The sequence below is a fragment of the Theropithecus gelada genome, chromosome 11 (assembly GCF_003255815.1).
Source record: "Theropithecus gelada isolate Dixy chromosome 11, Tgel_1.0, whole genome shotgun sequence".
Classification (NCBI taxonomy): Eukaryota; Metazoa; Chordata; class Mammalia; order Primates; family Cercopithecidae; genus Theropithecus; species Theropithecus gelada.
This window is the reverse complement of record NC_037679.1, coordinates 15,671,362-15,688,587: the sequence shown is the minus strand read 5'-3', so window position 1 is coordinate 15,688,587 and position 17,226 is coordinate 15,671,362. Positions and strand designations below refer to the sequence as shown.

Sequence of the window (17,226 nt, the reverse complement as noted above, 5' to 3'; positions counted from 1 at the left end):
TCTTCCATCCAAAAAAAAAAAAAAAAAAAAAAAAAAAAAAAGAGTGGGAAATCTGACCTGGCGCAGTGGCTCACACTTCTAATCCCAGCACTTTGGGAGGCCGAGGCGGGCGGATCACCTGAGATCAGGAGTTCGAGACCACCTGGCCAACATGGTGAAACCTCGCCTGTACTAAAAATACAAAATTAGCCAGGTGTGGTGGCACGCCGCCTGTAATCCCAGCTACTTGGGAGGCTGAAGCAGGAGAATCGTTTGGCCCTGGGAGGTGGAGGTTGTAGTGAACTGAGATTGTGTCATTGCACTCCAGCCTAGGCAACAGAGCGAGACTCCATCTCAAAAAAAAAAAAAAAAAAAAAAAAAGTGGGAAAGCACTTGCTGGGAGCTGAGGGGCTATGGGATAGTGTATGGTGGGACTAAAAGAGGCACAGACTGCTATACTCTGACCTGTGCCCTCTGCTTTGAAGAGCTTGTGAGACTTGGAATTTGTAGAGAGAAGGAGGCCAGAGCCTTTACTGGCACCAGGTAAAAGGTATTTCTTCACACAGTGACATCTGTAGCATCTTTACCCTTTAATCTTCGTGATTGGTTGGGAGAAAAAGCTGCTACTTTTTCCAACCCTAGGGAAGACCCCTTGAAGTAACCCTGTTTAGCTTGGTCCAGGTTTGACTGAGTAGATTCTCTTGTTTTATGTGATGCCTTTTTTTTTTAAAGCCTATCCTGTCCCTTTGGATTCTAGATAACAGCTTTGACCTGAATAATGGTAGTGACACTGAACAGGAGGAAATGGAAACTCAGTCTTCAGACTTCCCACCATCCCTGACCCAGCCAGCCCCTGATCAGTCATCCACTATTCAGCTACATCCAGCAACCTCACCAGCAGTCTCGCCAACAACCTCCCCAGCAGTCTCCCTAGTGGTTTCTCCAGCAGCCTCCCCAGAAATCTCTCCAGAAGTTTGTCCCGCAGCTTCTACAGTTGTCTCTCCAGCAGTCTTCTCAGTGGTCTCTCCAGCTTCCTCAGCAGTCCTCCCAGCAGTTTCCTCAGAAGTCCCCTTGACGGCTTCAGTGACATCCCCAAAAGCCTCTCCTGTAACTTCCCCAACAGCTGCCTTTCCAACAGCCTCCCCAGCAAATAAGGATGCCAGCAGCTTCCTAGAAACCACTGCTGACCTGGAAGAGATCACTGGAGAGGAACTCACTACTTCTAGTAGTGGTGAGTATCCAGATTCTATTCTATCCCTGTCTGGTTCCAAGAAACTTTTCTGTCCCATGTTGCAGTTAGCCTTTCCCTGCTGGTCTATTGTTTAAATATTTTGCTTGAACTCTTAACTTGGGTATCCCTTCCTCCCAAGGTGATGTCATGAGGAGACGTATTGCTACCCCAGAAGAAGTTCGTCTTCCCCTCCAACATGGGTAAATGCTCTAGTTTGCTACATTTATTGACCTTGACAAGTTTAATGCACAACTCTAGAAAGAAGGGAATGCCTCTTTTCCTCTGAGATGGGGGAGGAATGAGCCATACAAGAGTAGATTACAGGACAGTTATCTGCAGTGATAATGTTTCTTGGCATGAGATTCCTAGGTTTTCCGTCTTCTCTCAAGGTCTATCTTCCATCACCTATTCTTTCTTCATCTTGTAGTGACTCAATTTTGCCCAAGGAGCTCCAGCTATTACCTTTTTCAAACCCTAGGGCTTACATCCAAACTAGCTGGCTTGTCCTATTTCTGTAGAGAAGGGATAGTAATGAATGAGGAGCGACTTAGTACTAATGAATTGAGGTGGTTTTGTTGTTTTAATGCTCTTAGGAGAGGTGAGGGCAGGAACAGTACATGACCAAAATGAACAAACTAGCTGACACCAGGGCCTTGTGGAAATAACTGCCTTCCTGGATCTTCCCCACCCCTCCCCTTCAAGGCTACTTGTGGTCACCAAGTCTGAGTACTGCTTAAAATTTTGAGAGAAAGATTAGAGTTAGTCTTAGAATAATATTGCTCAGAACACAGAGTTCCTAACTAAACCCTGGCATATTGAGTCTTTTCATGGAGTCAGCAGCAAATTTACTTTTCTGCTTGCCTCCCTGTCCTTTGTCTTCTGCTTTTATTCCCCTTAGGTCTTTATCCTCTTTACTGGAAATCCAGTAACTGCCCTGAATGGCTCAGGGAGGGGTTTCTGACTGCTTATCTCACTGATTTTGTAAAGGGGGGTGGAGATTTCTGAGCTTGTGCAGTTTGGTGTATTGCTTTTCTCCTAAGGACCTTGGTGTATTTGCTGGAGCTTAAGTCAGCCTTCTATCCAAGCTTATCTCTGTTGGTGCTTTTGCATCTGCATGCAGTTCTAGAGATACAAATGTGGGGAGGGCCATCTGCTCAAAGGGCTTGGCTCTTAGGTGGCATGGGAGTGGGTAGGGGTGTGACCTGGCGGCAGGGCCCATGTGCTTCTCTGGCAGGTGGCGGAGAGAGGTGCGCATCAAGAAGGGCAGCCACCGATGGCAGGGGGAGACCTGGTATTATGGCCCCTGTGGGAAGAGGATGAAGCAATTTCCAGAAGTGATCAAGGTAATGTAGCTTTTTTTTAAAGGACTCCTTTCTTGGGCTCAGTGGACTCCTTTCCACTGCCTAAGACTCCGTTCTTGGGCTCAGTGGCAACAGGCTGCCATTGTCTGCTCTGGGTCTGTTCTGCTTGTGCCTTTGCTGACCAAATGCATGGTAGGATTCCAGCTTTATTAATGTTACTTTACTTCCTCCTCTTAGTACCTGAGCCGCAATGTGGTACACAGTGTCCGCCGTGAGCACTTCAGCTTCAGTCCCCGTATGCCTGTTGGAGATTTCTTTGAAGAAAGAGACACGCCAGAGGTGCAGACCTAAGGGTTAAATATGCTTTTGTCCCTGAGGATGAGTTGGTGGACAAGCTGCAGCTTCCTCTTGTGGGGTTTGAAGGTTCTGGGGCATTGAATGGTTCCGAGGGTCTAGTGGCCTGCACCGATTCCTTCCTACTGTAACAGTCTCCCTTGCTACCTTAGGGCTTGCAATGGGTGCAGCTCTCAGCAGAGGAGATCCCATCAAGGATTCAGGCAATTACTGGCAAACGGGGTCGACCTCGAAACACTGAGAAGACTAAGACTAAGGAAGTCCCCAAGGTGAAACGGGGCCGAGGTCGGCCACCTAAGGTCAAAATCACTGAGCTGTTGGACAAGACAGACAACCGCCTCCTAAAGAAACTGGAGGCCCAAGGTACAGTGGTGTTTCTTACTTTGGAATTCGGCTTCCTCCGTGAGGTATCTAAAATGTTGATGAATTGCTAATACCTGGATTTCCCAGGAGCGTGACTAACATTATCTGGGAAGAACGAATCTGAATCAGCTTCTCTTTGGAATCCAGCATCATAGTCCCAGCGCTTGGGAATGCTTCTTTTCCAGCCATACTCTTTCTTGAGTTGCTGCTACCAGTGAAACCTTGGGCTGTCCCCAGATGTGTTTAGCCCAGAGGAGAGGACTTTCTTGCCCTTTTTTTCCATCTTTTAGCTCCTTATCTTATACTGGTTCAGTTGTACCCTCCTACCTTACTCATTTTTACGATCATGGAAGTTCAGAATTCACATCTGAATTTAAAAGATAATTGGGAGCCAGGCATGGTGGTGTGTGCCTAATAATCCCAGTTACCCAGGAGGCTGAGGCAGGCAGGAGAGGATCTCTTGAGCCCAGGAGTTTGGAGGCTGCAGTAAACTGCAGTTGTGTTATTGCACTCCAACCTGGGCAATACAGCAAGACCCTGTTTCTAAAAAAAAATAATAGGCCGGGCACAGTGTTTCACGCCTGTAATCCCACCTCTTTGGGAGGCCAAGGCAGGCAGATCATGAGGTCAAGAGATTGAGACTATCCCAGCAAACATGGAGAAACCCCATCTCTACTAAAAAAAAAAAAAAAAAAAAAATTAGCTGGCGTGGTGGTGCATGCCTGTAGTCCCAGCTACTCCGGAGGCTGAGGCAGGAGAATAACTTGAACCCGGGAGGCAGAGGTTGCGGTGAGCTGAGATCGCACCATTGCACTCCAGCCTGGGCAACAAGAGTGAAACTCCATCTCAAAAGAATAATAATAATAAGAAGAAGAAGAAGAAGAAGCACTGTTTTAGTGGATGGATGGGTGAGAAATACCTAAATTTTTCAGTAAATAGTGCGTTTACCCTGGTGTAGTGTGAAGAATGTGAAAAAACTTAGTCTTTTGATTCTCACTCAGACATGTAGCTCTGTCATGTTTCAACCAAATGACCTAGAACAAGTCTCTTTTTTTTTTTTTCATTTTGAGACGGAGTCTCACTCTGTCACCCAGGCTGGAGTGCAGTGGCGCGATCTCGGCTCACTGCAAGCCCCGCCTCCTGAGTTCACGCCATTCTCCTGCCTCAGCCTCCCGAGTAGCTGGGACTACAGGCGCCCGCCACCACGCCTGGCTAATTTTTTGTATTTTTAGTAGAGACAGGGTTTCACCATGTTAGCCAGGATGGTCTCGGTTTCCTGACCTTGTGATCCACCTGCCTTGGCCTCTCAAAATGTTGGGATTGCAGGCGTAATCCACGACACCTGACCTTTTTTTCTTTTCTTTTCTTTTTTTTTTTTTTGAGATGGATTTTTGCTCTTGTTGCCCAGGCTGGAGTGCAATGGTGTGATCTTGGCTTACTGCAACCTCCCAGGGTTAAGCGATTCCCTAGTTAAAACCTCCCAGGTTTAAGCGAATCTGCTGCCTCAGCCTCCAGAGTAGCTGGGATTATAGGCGTGTGCCAACACACCTGGCTAATTTTGTATTTTTAGTAGAGATGGGGTTTCTCCATGTTGGTCAGGCTGGTCTCGAACTCCTGACCTCAGGTGATCCACCTGCCTCAGCCTCCCAAAGTGCTGGGATTAGAGGCGTGAGCCACTGCACCCGGTCAAGTCTCATATTTTATTCAAAGCCTTAGGTAGTTCATCTGCCCGTAATTGTCTTAAAGGGTTGTCATGTAGACATATGGTGGCGTTTCTATACCAGAAACAAATTAATAAATATTGTTATGTCAGGGCCGGGCACGGTGGCTCACTGCTGTAATCCCAACTCTTTGGGAGGCTGAGACCAGCGGATCATGAGGTCAGGCGATCAAGACCGTCCTGGCTAAAACGGTGAAACCCCTCCTGTACTAAAAATACAAAAAATTAGCAGGGCGTGGTGGCCACACACCTGTAGTCCCAGCTACTCAGGAGGCTGAGGCAGGAGAATGGCTTGAACCTGGGAGGCGGAGGTTGCAGTGAACCGAGATTGTGCCATTGCACTCCAGCCTGGGCGACAGAGCAAGACTCCGTGTCTGTATATACATACATACACACACACACACACATATATACACATACATATATATATAGAGAGAGAGAGTCATGTCAGAAACATCAATTATGAAATACTCTATTGCTTGCAGAATTATACTTCCACAAGTCTTCCGGAAGGAAGAAATTCAGAACTTTTAGTGAAGCAAGACATGGAGCTGAGCATGATCAATAGCTATGTCAATGTTGATCTGATTCTTTTGAGGTGTCCGCTGTGTGGGCTTTTTTTCGGCACATCCTTGCTTAATCAGTGCTTCTAACTACTACCCTCTTTCCCTGACAGTTTGGCTTGCTATATCCTTTCTCTGCTCTCTGCTCTAAAATCAGTTTGTGGGTTGCTGCTCTTGTCAGGTATCCTGGGATAGAGATTGGCTACAAGGCTACTCTGCCATTGTGGCCTCTTTTCTATCAGCAGGACACCTTGTAAAGCAGTCTGATTGGAGCCAGGGGCTGGTGCTTCTGGGCAGATGTCATTTGAGTTCTTTGTGCCACACCCATAGCAGGTGCCTCTCCTACATTTTTCCCCCCAATGTTTTATTATGTATACTTAAAAAAAAAAACAACAAAAAAACTAGATTATTCAGGGAACTGCTTGGGAGGCCAGCTTTGAGACAGGCATGTGTTGCCCTGGATGCTAGAGAACTGCCTTCCTGCCTCACTTGTTTCATTTTTCTTTCTGCTCTCAAGAAACATCGAATGAGGAAGATAAAGCAAAGATTGGTAAAAGCAAGAAGAAGATGAGGCAGAAGGTACAACGGGGAGAGTGTCAGACTACTATCCAAGGGCAGGTGAGGGACATCAGAGAGATGACACAGTAGGTTAATTTTTCCTACAGTCTACTTCATGTTTTATTTTCATCTCCCACATCCACCACTCCCTGTGTAGCAGTATATCTTCATTACCCTGAAATTTCTTGCGCTTGATTTAGAGAATTGGGCTTGTTCAAAAATAACGTGGGCATCTCTAGGGTGAGAGAATTAATCCATTGCCAACCCCTCATTCCATCTCTCACCTCTCCTCCCCAGCACCCTTGTCTGTTTTTGAATCCTAGCCCAAGCAGAGATGCTTTCAGAGTTTGAGGAGAAATGACTTCCCTTATGGTTTACAGGCCAGAAATAAGCGGAAACAAGAGACCAAGAGCTTAAAGCAGAAGGAAGCTAAGAAGAAATCCAAGGTAGGTACATGTACAAACTTGCCAAGTATAATTTTGAAGCCACTAAACTGATTTTGCAAGACACATACATCAGTCTTGTTTTATAGTGAGATTTCTGGGCCGTGAGGTTGGGAGGACTGGGAACAGGGAAGGATAGTAACTGGTATCTTTATGGCACTCCTGGTTCCTCTTTTCCTTGGGTAGGCTGAGAAAGAAAAGGGAAAGACAAAGCAGGAAAAACTGAAGGAAAAAGTCAAGAGGGAAAAGAAGGAGAAGGTAAAAATGAAGGAAAAGGAGGAGGTGGCCAAAGCCAAGCCAGCCTGTAAAGCAGATAAGACCCTGGCCACACAGAGGCGCTTGGAGGAACGGCAGAGGCAACAGATGATCTTGGAGGAAATGAAGAAACCAACAGAGGATATGTGTCTGACTGACCACCAGGTAGTGAGGAGAGAGTAACAGTTCCTGGGTCAGTTGGGAAGACTTTCCTTTAAAAAAAAAACAGGGACTTCTGCAATGGGAGAAATATTTCCATTAAAGATTAAAGGAAGGCCGGGTGCCATGGCTCACACCTGTAATCCCAGCACTTTGGGAGGGCTGAGGCGGGCAGATTGCTCGAGCCCCGTAGTTCAAGACCAGCCTGGGCAACATGGCGAGACATCATCTCTACAAAAAATATGAAAATTAGCTGGGTGTGGTGGCATGTACCTGTAGTCCCAGCTATTTGGGAGACTGAGGTGGGAGAATTGCTTGGGTTTAGGAGGTCAAGGCTGCAGTGAGCAGAGATCATGCCACTGCACTCTGGCTTGGGTGACAAGAGTGAGACCCTATCTCAAAAAAAAAAAATTACATAAAGATTAAAGGAAGAACCCCAGTGTTAACTGTTTTATTTTAAAAAATAAAACAGTGTTAACTGTTTTATTTTAACAGAACACTTTTATCTCTCTAGCCCCTGCCTGACTTCTCACGAGTCCCTGGTCTGACATTGCCCAGTGGGGCCTTCTCAGACTGCTTGACCATTGTGGAGTTCCTGCATAGCTTTGGCAAGGTGCTGGGCTTTGATCCTGCCAAAGATGTGCCTAGCCTGGGGGTCCTGCAGGAGGGACTCCTGTGTCAAGGCGACAGCTTGGGTGAGGTGCAAGACCTGCTGGTGAGGCTGCTGAAGGCTGCACTCCATGATCCTGGCTTGCCCTCCTACTGTCAGGTGAGTGCAAGTCCCTCCCAAAGTAACCAGGACAAGTAAAGGAGATATAACTACTTAGTGTTTCTCTTTTCCTTATATTTTTCCATTTCTTTTTCTTCCTGATTCCTCTCTCCTTATTTTATTTTTCTTTATTTTACTCCTTTTCTTTTGTGGTCTTTTGTATTCTATCTTAACCCCCATAGTTCTCTTCTGGTGTATTTTCCTGTTGCACATTCACCCAACTTGGTTGTTCATCTTTCCCTACTCACTCCCATTATGCTCTCCTCCACACAGTCCCTAAAGATCTTGGGGGAGAAGGTGTCTGAGATCCCACTGACAAGAGACAATGTGTCGGAGATCCTGCGCTGCTTCCTTATGGCATACGGAGTAGAGCCAGCCCTCTGTGACCGCCTGCGCACCCAGCCTTTTCAGGCCCAATCACCCCAGCAGAAGGCTGCTGTCCTGGCCTTCCTTGTGCATGAGCTCAATGGCTCCACCCTCATCATCAAGTGAGAGGCTGGGAGTGGGGATGGTCATTGTATGCCTTGCATCAGAATGGGATGGAGGACTTCTAGCTTTCCAGAAGTCCTCAGAAATGTGTGTTCACTGCCATGTTCTGAAGATATGGAGTGACTTGGGACTGAATTGCAGTGCCCTCCCTGGGAGAGCCTAAGCCTTCCTCTGCCATTCATCTGATCTAGTTTCTAGGCTGGAACTCCTTTTTCAGCTGCAGCCCCTTTACCCTTGAGCCTCCTTTCCCTTTTTTTGTGCTGCCACTTCATCCTATTCCCTATTCCCCTGCAGTGAGATTGACAAGACTCTGGAGAGTATGTCCAGCTACAGGAAAAACAAGTGGATTGTTGAAGGTCGGCTCCGGAGGTAGGGACCAGACAGAGGGTAGAGCCCCAGAGAGGAGAGAAGTGGGGTGGGTGAAGCATAGCCAGGGTTTTGGCGTGAAATGTGATGCTTTAGCCCCTTCCCTGGATTTGGGACCTTACCAGGGCCCAGGATGGTTTGGAGTCCAGGTATTTCTTCTGTGGCACTATCATGTTCCTCACCAGTTTCCCTTAATTTTTTTTTTTTTTTTTTGAGATGGAGTCTTGCTCTGTTGCCCAGGCTGGAATGCAATAGTACAGTCTCGGCTCACTGCAACCTCTGCCTCCCATGTTCAAGCGATTCTCCTGCCTCAGCCTCCCAAGTAGCTGGGATTACAGGTGCCCACCACCACACCTGGCTGATTTTTGTATTTTTAGTAGAGACAGGGTTTCACCATGTTGGCCAGGCTGGTCTCGAACTCCTGACCTCAGGTGATCCGCCTGCCTTGGCCTCCCAAAGTGCTGGAATTATAGGTGTGAGCCACTGCGCTCGGCCATCCCTTCATCTTTCTCCATCTGTTTCAAGACTGAAAACTGTTCTGGCCAAGCGAACTGGGCGGTCTGAGGTAGAGATGGAAGGGCCAGAGGAATGCCTGGGACGGAGGCGCAGTTCTCGGATCATGGAGGAGACCAGTGGCATGGAAGAAGAGGAAGAAGAGGAGTCTACAGCAGCTGTCCATGGCCGCAGGGGTCGAAGAGATGGAGAGGTACTGGCCCAAGATCAAGGAAAGTGGGAGTTAGAAAATAGATTCCTCTTTCTTGAATCTGATAACCTCCTTTTTCTTAATGCTCACATGTTTCTCCCCAGGTTGATGCCACAGCATCTAGCATCCCAGAGCTAGAGCGCCAGATAGAAAAACTCAGTAAGGTATTGTGCTTCTAACCTCCCAAGAGTTGGAGATATGGGCTGGGCAAGAATTGATCACCGTATTTTTTTTTTTTTAATTTGAGACGGAGTCTCACTCTGTCGCCCAGGCTGGAGTGCAGTGGCCGGATCTCAGCTCACTGCAAGCTCCGCCTCCCGGGTTTACCGTTCTCCTGCCTCAGCCTCCCGAGTAGCTGGGACTACAGGCGCCCGTCACCTCGCCCTGCTAGATTTTTGTATTTTTTAGTAGAGACGGGGTTTCACTGTGTTAGTCAGGATGGTCTTGATCTCCTGACCTCATGATCCGCCCGTCTCGGCCTCCCAAAGTGCTGGGATTACAGGCTTGAGCCACCGCGCCCGGCCGATCACCGTATTTTTTAAATTTAATTTTAATTTTTATTCTTTTGAGATGGGGTTTCTATTACCCAGGCTGGAGTGCAGTGGTACGATCATGGCTCACTGCAGCCTCAACCTCCTGGGCTTAGGTGATCCTCCCAAGTAGCTGGGACTATAGGCGGGAGCCACCATGCCTGGCTAATTTTTGTGTTTTTATAGAGACAGAGTTTCCACATGTTACCCAGGCTGGTAACATGGAACTCCTGGGCTCTAGCAATCCACCTGCCTTGGCCTCCCAAAGTGCTGGGATCACAGGTGTGAGCCACCGCTCTTGACCTTAATCACCTTCTGAGTTAGGCCCAGATGGCATCACTTTTATAGAGGGGCTGAGAGCCATTGCCTTTCTCCGACATACTGGATGAATTCACCACTGTCACTCTAGAAATGCGTTTATTCATCTTCATTTTCATTGTCTACCCAGCGTCAGCTTTTCTTTCGCAAAAAGCTGCTTCACTCATCCCAGATGCTTCGGGCGGTCTCCCTGGGTCAAGACCGCTACAGACGTCGCTACTGGGTATTGCCATATTTGGCTGGTATCTTTGTAGAAGGAACAGAGGGGAACTTAGGTAGGTGTGTCTGTGGGAGTGTGGATTCTGAGTCCTATCAAACAAGAATTAAATAATTCCTTTTCCTTAGTAGTCTTGGGCTTCTTTCATTTTCTGATAATATGGTGTAATGGTTAAGAGCACAGATTTTAGAGTAAAGCTGCCTACCCACCTGCTCTGCCATTTCCAGTTGTATATTTCTGTTTCATTTGTGAAGTTGAGATAATAATAGTATTTGTACTTCATGAGGCTACTGAGAGGATTAAAATGAGTTAAGTCTCTTAGAATAATACTTAACCTATAGTTGGTTTGCAATAAATGTTAGCTTATGATTGTGCTGCTGCTGCTGATTACTTGGGAGAATAGTGTTTCTTCCCCAGATACTGTGTTCATTGGTATGTAAGCTCTTCCCAGTGGAATCTCGAAAAAGGGGGGCTAAGTCCAAGAGAAAAAGAAAGCATAGGTCCTAAGTTTATATACCCTTTTACTTTTCCCTTGTATGTCAGCATATGTCTTAAGCTCTTTACTTCTCTTTACAGTTCCCAAGGATGTGATAAAGAAGGAAACTGACTCCTTAAAAGTGGCAGCCCATACGTCACTCAACCCTGCCCTCTTCTCTATGAAGATGGAGTTAGCTGGCTCCAACACCACTGCCAGTTCTCCTGCCCGGGCCCGAGGCCGACCTCGAAAAACTAAGCCTGGGTCTATGCAACCTAGGCACCTTAAGTCCCCTGTCAGGGGTCAGGATTCAGAACAGCCCCAGGCCCAGCTTCAGCCTGAGGCTCAGCTTCATGCTCCTGCCCAGCCCCAACCTCAGCTTCAGCTTCAGTTTCAGTCCCATCCTCAGTCCCATAAGGGGTTCCTGGAGCAAGAAGGCTCCCCTTTGTCACTGGGTCAGAGCCAGCATGACCTCAGCCAGTCAGCCTTCCTGTCTTGGCTGAGCCAGACTCAGAGCCATAGCTCCCTGTTGAGCAGCTCAGTCCTCACGCCTGATAGCAGTCCTGGAAAACTAGACCCAGCTCCATCACAGCCCCCGGAGGAGCCAGAGCCTGATGAGGCAGAATCCAGCCCTGATCCTCAAGCACTCTGGTTTAACATCTCAGCCCAGATGCCCTGCAATGCTGCCCCTACACCACCCCCTGCAGTTTCTGAGGACCAACCCACTCCCTCCCCTCAGCAGCTTGCCTCCTCCAAGCCAGTAAGTAGCCAGAATTAGTAGTATGCACTTGATTTCATCTTGCCACAGGCACCATTGCCTGGGTATGGAGCTGCTGCCTGAAGTTGAGGCAACCTATAAACATGAAAACATCCTTATGTCTCATTTTATTCACAGATGAATAGACCCAGTGCTGCCAACCCTTGTTCTCCAGTGCAGTTCTCTTCCACGCCCTTGGCTGGGTTGGCCCCTAAGAGGCGAGCAGGAGACCCTGGAGAAATGCCACAGAGTCCCACAGGGCTGGGACAGCCCAAACGGAGAGGGAGACCTCCCAGTAAGTTCTTCAAACAAATGGAACAGCGTTACCTAACCCAGCTGACAGCCCAGCCTGTCCCACCTGGTGAGTGATCTTGGAGTGAGAGTGGAGTGGGGGTATCCAGTGTGGGCAGTGCTTCACAGCTGGCACCCCACATATATTTCATCCGCTCACAGAGATGTGCTCAGGCTGGTGGTGGATACGAGATCCTGAAACGTTGGATGCCATGCTCAAGGCCCTACATCCCCGAGGTATCCGGGAGAAGGCACTTCACAAACACCTTAACAAGCACAGGGACTTCTTGCAGGAAGTCTGCCTACGGCCCTCAGCTGGTAAATACACTCCTACACCCAGCTTGAGCTGAAGAGCCCAGGGTAAGCACTGAGCTGCTGCTGTGGACAACAGCCTCATGGGCCTCTCCCTCTGCCACCTCTCTTCTCAGACCCCATCTTTGAGCCCAGGCAACTACCTGTCTTTCAAGAAGGCATGATGAGCTGGTCCCCCAAAGAGAAGACGTATGAGACAGACCTAGCAGTGCTTCAATGGGTCGAGGATCTGGAGCAGCGGGTTATCATGTCTGATCTGCAGATTCGGGTATGGTGGGATTGGCACTGTGTAGGAAGTTGTTTAGGGAAAAGCATTAGTCCCTTATGCCCTGTTAGAAAAAACCCTGGGTCCCTACTTCACAGGTGACCTACCTTAAGTGGGTCATGTTTTTTTTTGTTGTTGTTTGTTTTGGTTTTTTCCTATGCCAAATTTTCCTCCTTTTACAGTGAGTTTTATTCCTCTCTCTTAACTCAAGGGCTGGACATGTCCTAGCCCGGACTCTACCCGTGAAGACTTGGCCTACTGTGAGCACCTCTCCAGCTCCCAGGAGGATATCACCTGGCGAGGTCGAGGCAGGGAAGGACTGGCACCTCAGCGTAAAACTACCAACCCTTTGGACCTGGCTGTGATGCGGCTGGCTGCCCTGGAACAGAATGTAGAACGGCGGTACCTGCGGGAGCCCCTCTGGCCAACTCATGAGGTTGTGCTGGAGAAGGCCCTGCTTAGCACACCTAATGGTGCCCCTGAGGGCACCACTACAGAGATGTGAGTGACTCCCACCCTCCATTCTTGGTCTTGGAGAGAAAGGGATAAGTTCCCTCTTTAGTGGATCCTGCTCCTCATCCAAAGATCACCACTTTCTCCCTCCAGATCATACGAGATCACCCCTCGCATTCGTGTCTGGCGCCAGACCCTCGAGCGGTGCCGGAGCGCAGCCCAGGTGTGCTTGTGCCTGGGCCAGCTGGAGAGGTCCATTGCCTGGGAGAAGTCTGTCAACAAAGTGGTAAGAGGCTGAGAGAGCCTGGAAAGGCTGAGGGGCCAGCCAGCAGGGGCGGGTGGGGTCACTGGCAGGTAGAGGCTTGAGAGCTCATTCTGCCTCCTCACAACCTTGGTCCAGACGTGTCTAGTCTGCCGGAAGGGTGACAATGATGAGTTTCTTCTGCTTTGTGATGGGTGTGACCGTGGCTGCCACATTTACTGCCATCGTCCCAAGATGGAGGCTGTCCCAGAAGGAGATTGGTTTTGTACTGTCTGTTTGGCTCAGGTGAGGCTTCTGCTCTTTCTTTCCCACACTCAAACAGAAATCAGAGATTATGCTCAATCTCTCGTCTCCTTGGAAAGAGTCCCAGACTGGGTATTAGGGGACCTGGGTTCTAAGTCCTTTTTTGGACAAGTCACTTAAATTCTATAGCTTTAATTGCTTTCTCTATAAAATGATAATAACTGTATCTTCCCTTTTACCTACTTCATTGGGTTATGTGAATAAACCAGTGCCGGCTTATGCATGATAGTATTTTGAAGCCTTAAATCACATTTAGGCAGAGCTTGTAGTAGGGCAAGCAGTGCATCTCCAGCTGTTGCTAATCTCACTTGTTTCCTATACTAAGCAGGTAGAGGGAGAATTCACTCAGAAGCCTGGTTTCCCAAAGCGAGGCCAGAAGCGGAAAAGTGCTTATTCGCTGAACTTCTCAGAGGGTGATGGCCGCCGACGCCGGGTACTGTTGAGGGGTCGAGAAAGCCCAGCAGCAGGGCCTCGGTACTCAGAAGAGGGGCAGTCCCCCTGCAAGCGGCGGCGACTCTCAATGCGGAACCACCACAGTGATCTCACATTTTGCGAGTGAGTTGAGTGAATCCTCGGGGGACAGTTGGCCCTACCTCTGCCAGAGGAAAGGGCTGGGAGGGGTCAGTATATTTGCTTTCTGAGATGGAGCCATCACTGTCCCTGTAATGATAGGATTATCCTGATGGAGATGGAGTCCCATGATGCAGCCTGGCCTTTCCTAGAGCCTGTGAACCCACGTTTGGTGAGTGGGTACCGGCGCATCATCAAAAATCCTATGGATTTTTCCACCATGCGGGAGCGGCTGCTCAGGGGAGGGTAAGTAGATGTGGGTGCATCCGCCTGGTATTTGCTACTGCTGCAACTCCTACCCAGCTCACAGCTTTGCCCCTGCCCTGTCCAGGTACACCAGCTCAGAGGAGTTTGCGGCTGATGCCCTCTTGGTATTTGACAACTGCCAGACCTTCAACGAGGATGACTCTGAAGTAGGCAAGGCTGGGCACATCATGCGCCGCTTCTTCGAGAGCCGCTGGGAGGAGTTTTATCAGGGAAAACAGGCCAATCTGTGAGGCAAGGGAGGTGGGGAGTCACCTTGTGGCATCTCCCCGCCACCTTCCAAACAAAAAACCTGCCATTTTCACCTGCTGATGCTGCCCTGGGTCCAGACTCAAGTCAGATACAACCCTGATTTTTGACCTTGCCCTTGGCAGCACCCCACATCCTCTTATTCCTATATCCCTTTCTCCCTTTCCTCCTCTTGCTCCTCAAATAAGAGGTGCAGAGATGAGGTCCTTCTGGACTAAAAGCCAAAAAAAGAAAGAAAAAAATTTTTCTTTTCTGTTTTATTTGCTAATTAAAAATGGGGACGGGGAAAGAAGTCCCTACTTCCTCCTCCCTGCTTCCTCTCCTCCCCTGTACGTGCCCCAGCATTCTGGGGTTATTTAACAATAGCAATAGTTCTAGTGAATGTGTGAAACCAAGAAACACTCTGTACTGTGTGCGGACCCGCAGTGACGGCCAGTAAAGTGGACTTAACTCCCAAGTGTGTCGCGCCGGACACCGGGCCCTGGACATGCTGCTTCCATGTTCAGTCCCTTCCCTGCTTTTCGCGGTCTGTTTTTCTTTTCCCACCTCCCACCCCCCAGTTTTCAGATTTTCTCTTATCCAATAATGTAAAACTATCGTGTACGGGTTCCTCCCTCCTTTTCTCTTCTCCCAAATCTTTTCCCTTCAAAGGAAAAAAAAAACGTTCAGAGGTCCCTGTCTTTTTCTCTGTCCCCATCTTCCTGCCGATAGCTATCCCCTGTATGACGTTGGATGCTCCTCACATGCTGAGTTTCCAGCCTTTTCTGAAACTCAGTAGCTGGGGAGAGGGCAGGGAGGCCTCCTGGGCCTTCCAGCCTCCTTCCCCACCTCCTTCCCAAACCCTCTTGGGAACTCCTCAGGGACAACTACTGCTGAGTTTGGGTGCACCCCAAGATGGAGGCCAGGTAGCAATGGGGCCGGCCTCAGAGAGAGAGCACGTTGTGTGTGTGTGTGTATGTGTGTGTGAGAGAAGATGCTGTGCTTGTGACCCTGTATTGTTTGATAGGATCCATTCAGTTTCCCCAAGTATCTGTTTTCATTCCCATTTTTCCCATTGTTTAAAACCATCACTTTTTTGTCTTTGGGAAACCACAGGAACAATTTCTCTGGAGACAAGGCTGTGTCTCTCTCCTGGTCATTTTTGTTCCAGCCTCTTCAGACTGTGCAATCTTTCAGCAGGAACTCCCTCTCCTCTCGGTAGTTTTGAATCTTAAGCTTCTACGGGAGAGTGGTAGAACTGGATCTTTTCCTTATCCCATTTAGTTGTGCTTTTCTTCACTTCATACTCCAGGACCCCTTCCCCAGCAGCAGAGACCCTGGAGCACAGGAGAGTAGGGAGGAGGGGTTCTGGGTCCATCACTGCCCTACATGTGACTGTGTCCAAGTTAACCCCCAACATGAGAGGAAAGCTGCTGACTCCCAGCTATAGCCATGGGCCCTTGGCCCCCTGCTTCTCCTGCTCAGCAGAGCCCCTCCCTTCAGAGATTACGGGTACTTGCACTGGGGAGGTGGCTGCTGGCTGGCCCAAGCAGAGAGCTGAGGCATCCAAGAAATGTTCCATTGGGGGTAGGGGTGCCAGGTGAGGTGGAGCATTCCTTGTATTCTGGCAGCACTGAAGAGCCACTGAAGGGGGCAGGGGCAGTGTAGGTCCTGGGGCAGCCCCTTTATTCCTTTATGCCCCTTCTCCCCCATAGCCTATTTCTAAAGTCGCCTTTTCTGTCAGATAAACCTCAAAACTTTTAATTTTATTTGAGATTTTTTTTTTTTTTTGCTTTTAAATAAGAGGTGGATTGAAGAATATTTGAATTGACTTTATATTATGCATAAATATTTATATTTTATCTAAATAACTGCGCTGTAACAAACTTTGTGTTAGACAGTTGAAACTGTTAGAGTTGGGGGCTCCGCTTTTTCCCCCTGGCAGTTTTCCCCTGGTATAAGATGTACTAGATTAATTTCATTGTTGGAGGTGAGGTGGATGGGGGAGTGAAATCTCCATGGTTCCTGCTTTGTGTTCCTTTCCCAGCTCCATCTCTTTCCCTAGGGACCAGGCACTCATATGGCGGGGTGGGGTCCTAGCCTCAGTTTGAAGAAGTGGGGGCGGAGCGGGGTGGGGTGGGGGTAGGGATAGGGCATAATCAAAGGGGCCATTTCTTGCTTTTCTTTCCTCATCTTCACTGCCCCCTTGAGCTAGGTGGATTTTCTCTCATGACAAGAGTATTTGGTAGGGAAAGCAGGTTTAAGATAAAAAGACAACCCACTCCCTGCCCTTTTGCTTCCCCTCCATCAGTCTGGTTGACAGGAAGAAACCACACCATCAACACCAACAAGTTTCCGTGTTCCTTTTACAGCAAAAGGGACTTTTTATATAACCAAATGTGGTGTTTTAGTGACTTTTTGATAATGTACAGTTTTTTGTGAATTTAAATTTATTTCTTTCTATATTTTTAGGACCAATCTCATTTTTAATAAGGTTAAAAAGAAAAAAAAGTCTAGCGAAAAAACTCCTGTTTTTGCCATGTGATGTTCCACAAGTGCAGCTGTAGAAAAGTGCTTGTCAGTTGAATAAAAAAAACCACATTTGATAGAGATTCAAAAGACTCTGTGTATTCATCTTCCCTTCTACGTGTACACCTGAGGGGGAGACGGCGTTGGGATGGTCATGACTGGCTTAAGAGACCACAGGCAGGGGAACAACATGTTCGCC

General features: G+C 48.3%; 1 protein-coding gene across 2 annotated transcripts in view; it reads left to right on the top strand.

The window, feature by feature from the left end:
- The window catches only part of BAZ2A (bromodomain adjacent to zinc finger domain 2A), a 39,623-nt gene extending 24,861 nt beyond the window's left edge, over positions 1-14,762 (top strand). For both annotated transcript variants that reach the window (XM_025401305.1, XM_025401304.1), the window contains 24 exons: positions 737-1,210; positions 1,350-1,410; positions 2,445-2,553; positions 2,749-2,850; positions 3,018-3,228; positions 6,029-6,129; positions 6,450-6,515; positions 6,699-6,932; positions 7,441-7,695; positions 7,969-8,183; positions 8,479-8,553; positions 9,076-9,256; positions 9,358-9,417; positions 10,232-10,376; positions 10,895-11,553; positions 11,689-11,911; positions 12,004-12,159; positions 12,270-12,421; positions 12,630-12,919; positions 13,025-13,157; positions 13,272-13,418; positions 13,762-13,991; positions 14,109-14,252; positions 14,338-14,762. In XM_025401305.1, the coding sequence (XP_025257090.1) occupies positions 737-1,210; positions 1,350-1,410; positions 2,445-2,553; positions 2,749-2,850; positions 3,018-3,228; positions 6,029-6,129; positions 6,450-6,515; positions 6,699-6,932; positions 7,441-7,695; positions 7,969-8,183; positions 8,479-8,553; positions 9,076-9,256; positions 9,358-9,417; positions 10,232-10,376; positions 10,895-11,553; positions 11,689-11,911; positions 12,004-12,159; positions 12,270-12,421; positions 12,630-12,919; positions 13,025-13,157; positions 13,272-13,418; positions 13,762-13,991; positions 14,109-14,252; positions 14,338-14,503 (4,589 nt within the window). In that variant the 3' untranslated portion in view covers positions 14,504-14,762. The remainder of the gene's footprint in view (positions 1-736; positions 1,211-1,349; positions 1,411-2,444; positions 2,554-2,748; positions 2,851-3,017; positions 3,229-6,028; positions 6,130-6,449; positions 6,516-6,698; positions 6,933-7,440; positions 7,696-7,968; positions 8,184-8,478; positions 8,554-9,075; positions 9,257-9,357; positions 9,418-10,231; positions 10,377-10,894; positions 11,554-11,688; positions 11,912-12,003; positions 12,160-12,269; positions 12,422-12,629; positions 12,920-13,024; positions 13,158-13,271; positions 13,419-13,761; positions 13,992-14,108; positions 14,253-14,337) is intronic.
- Positions 14,763-17,226: the final 2,464 nt, after the last annotated feature.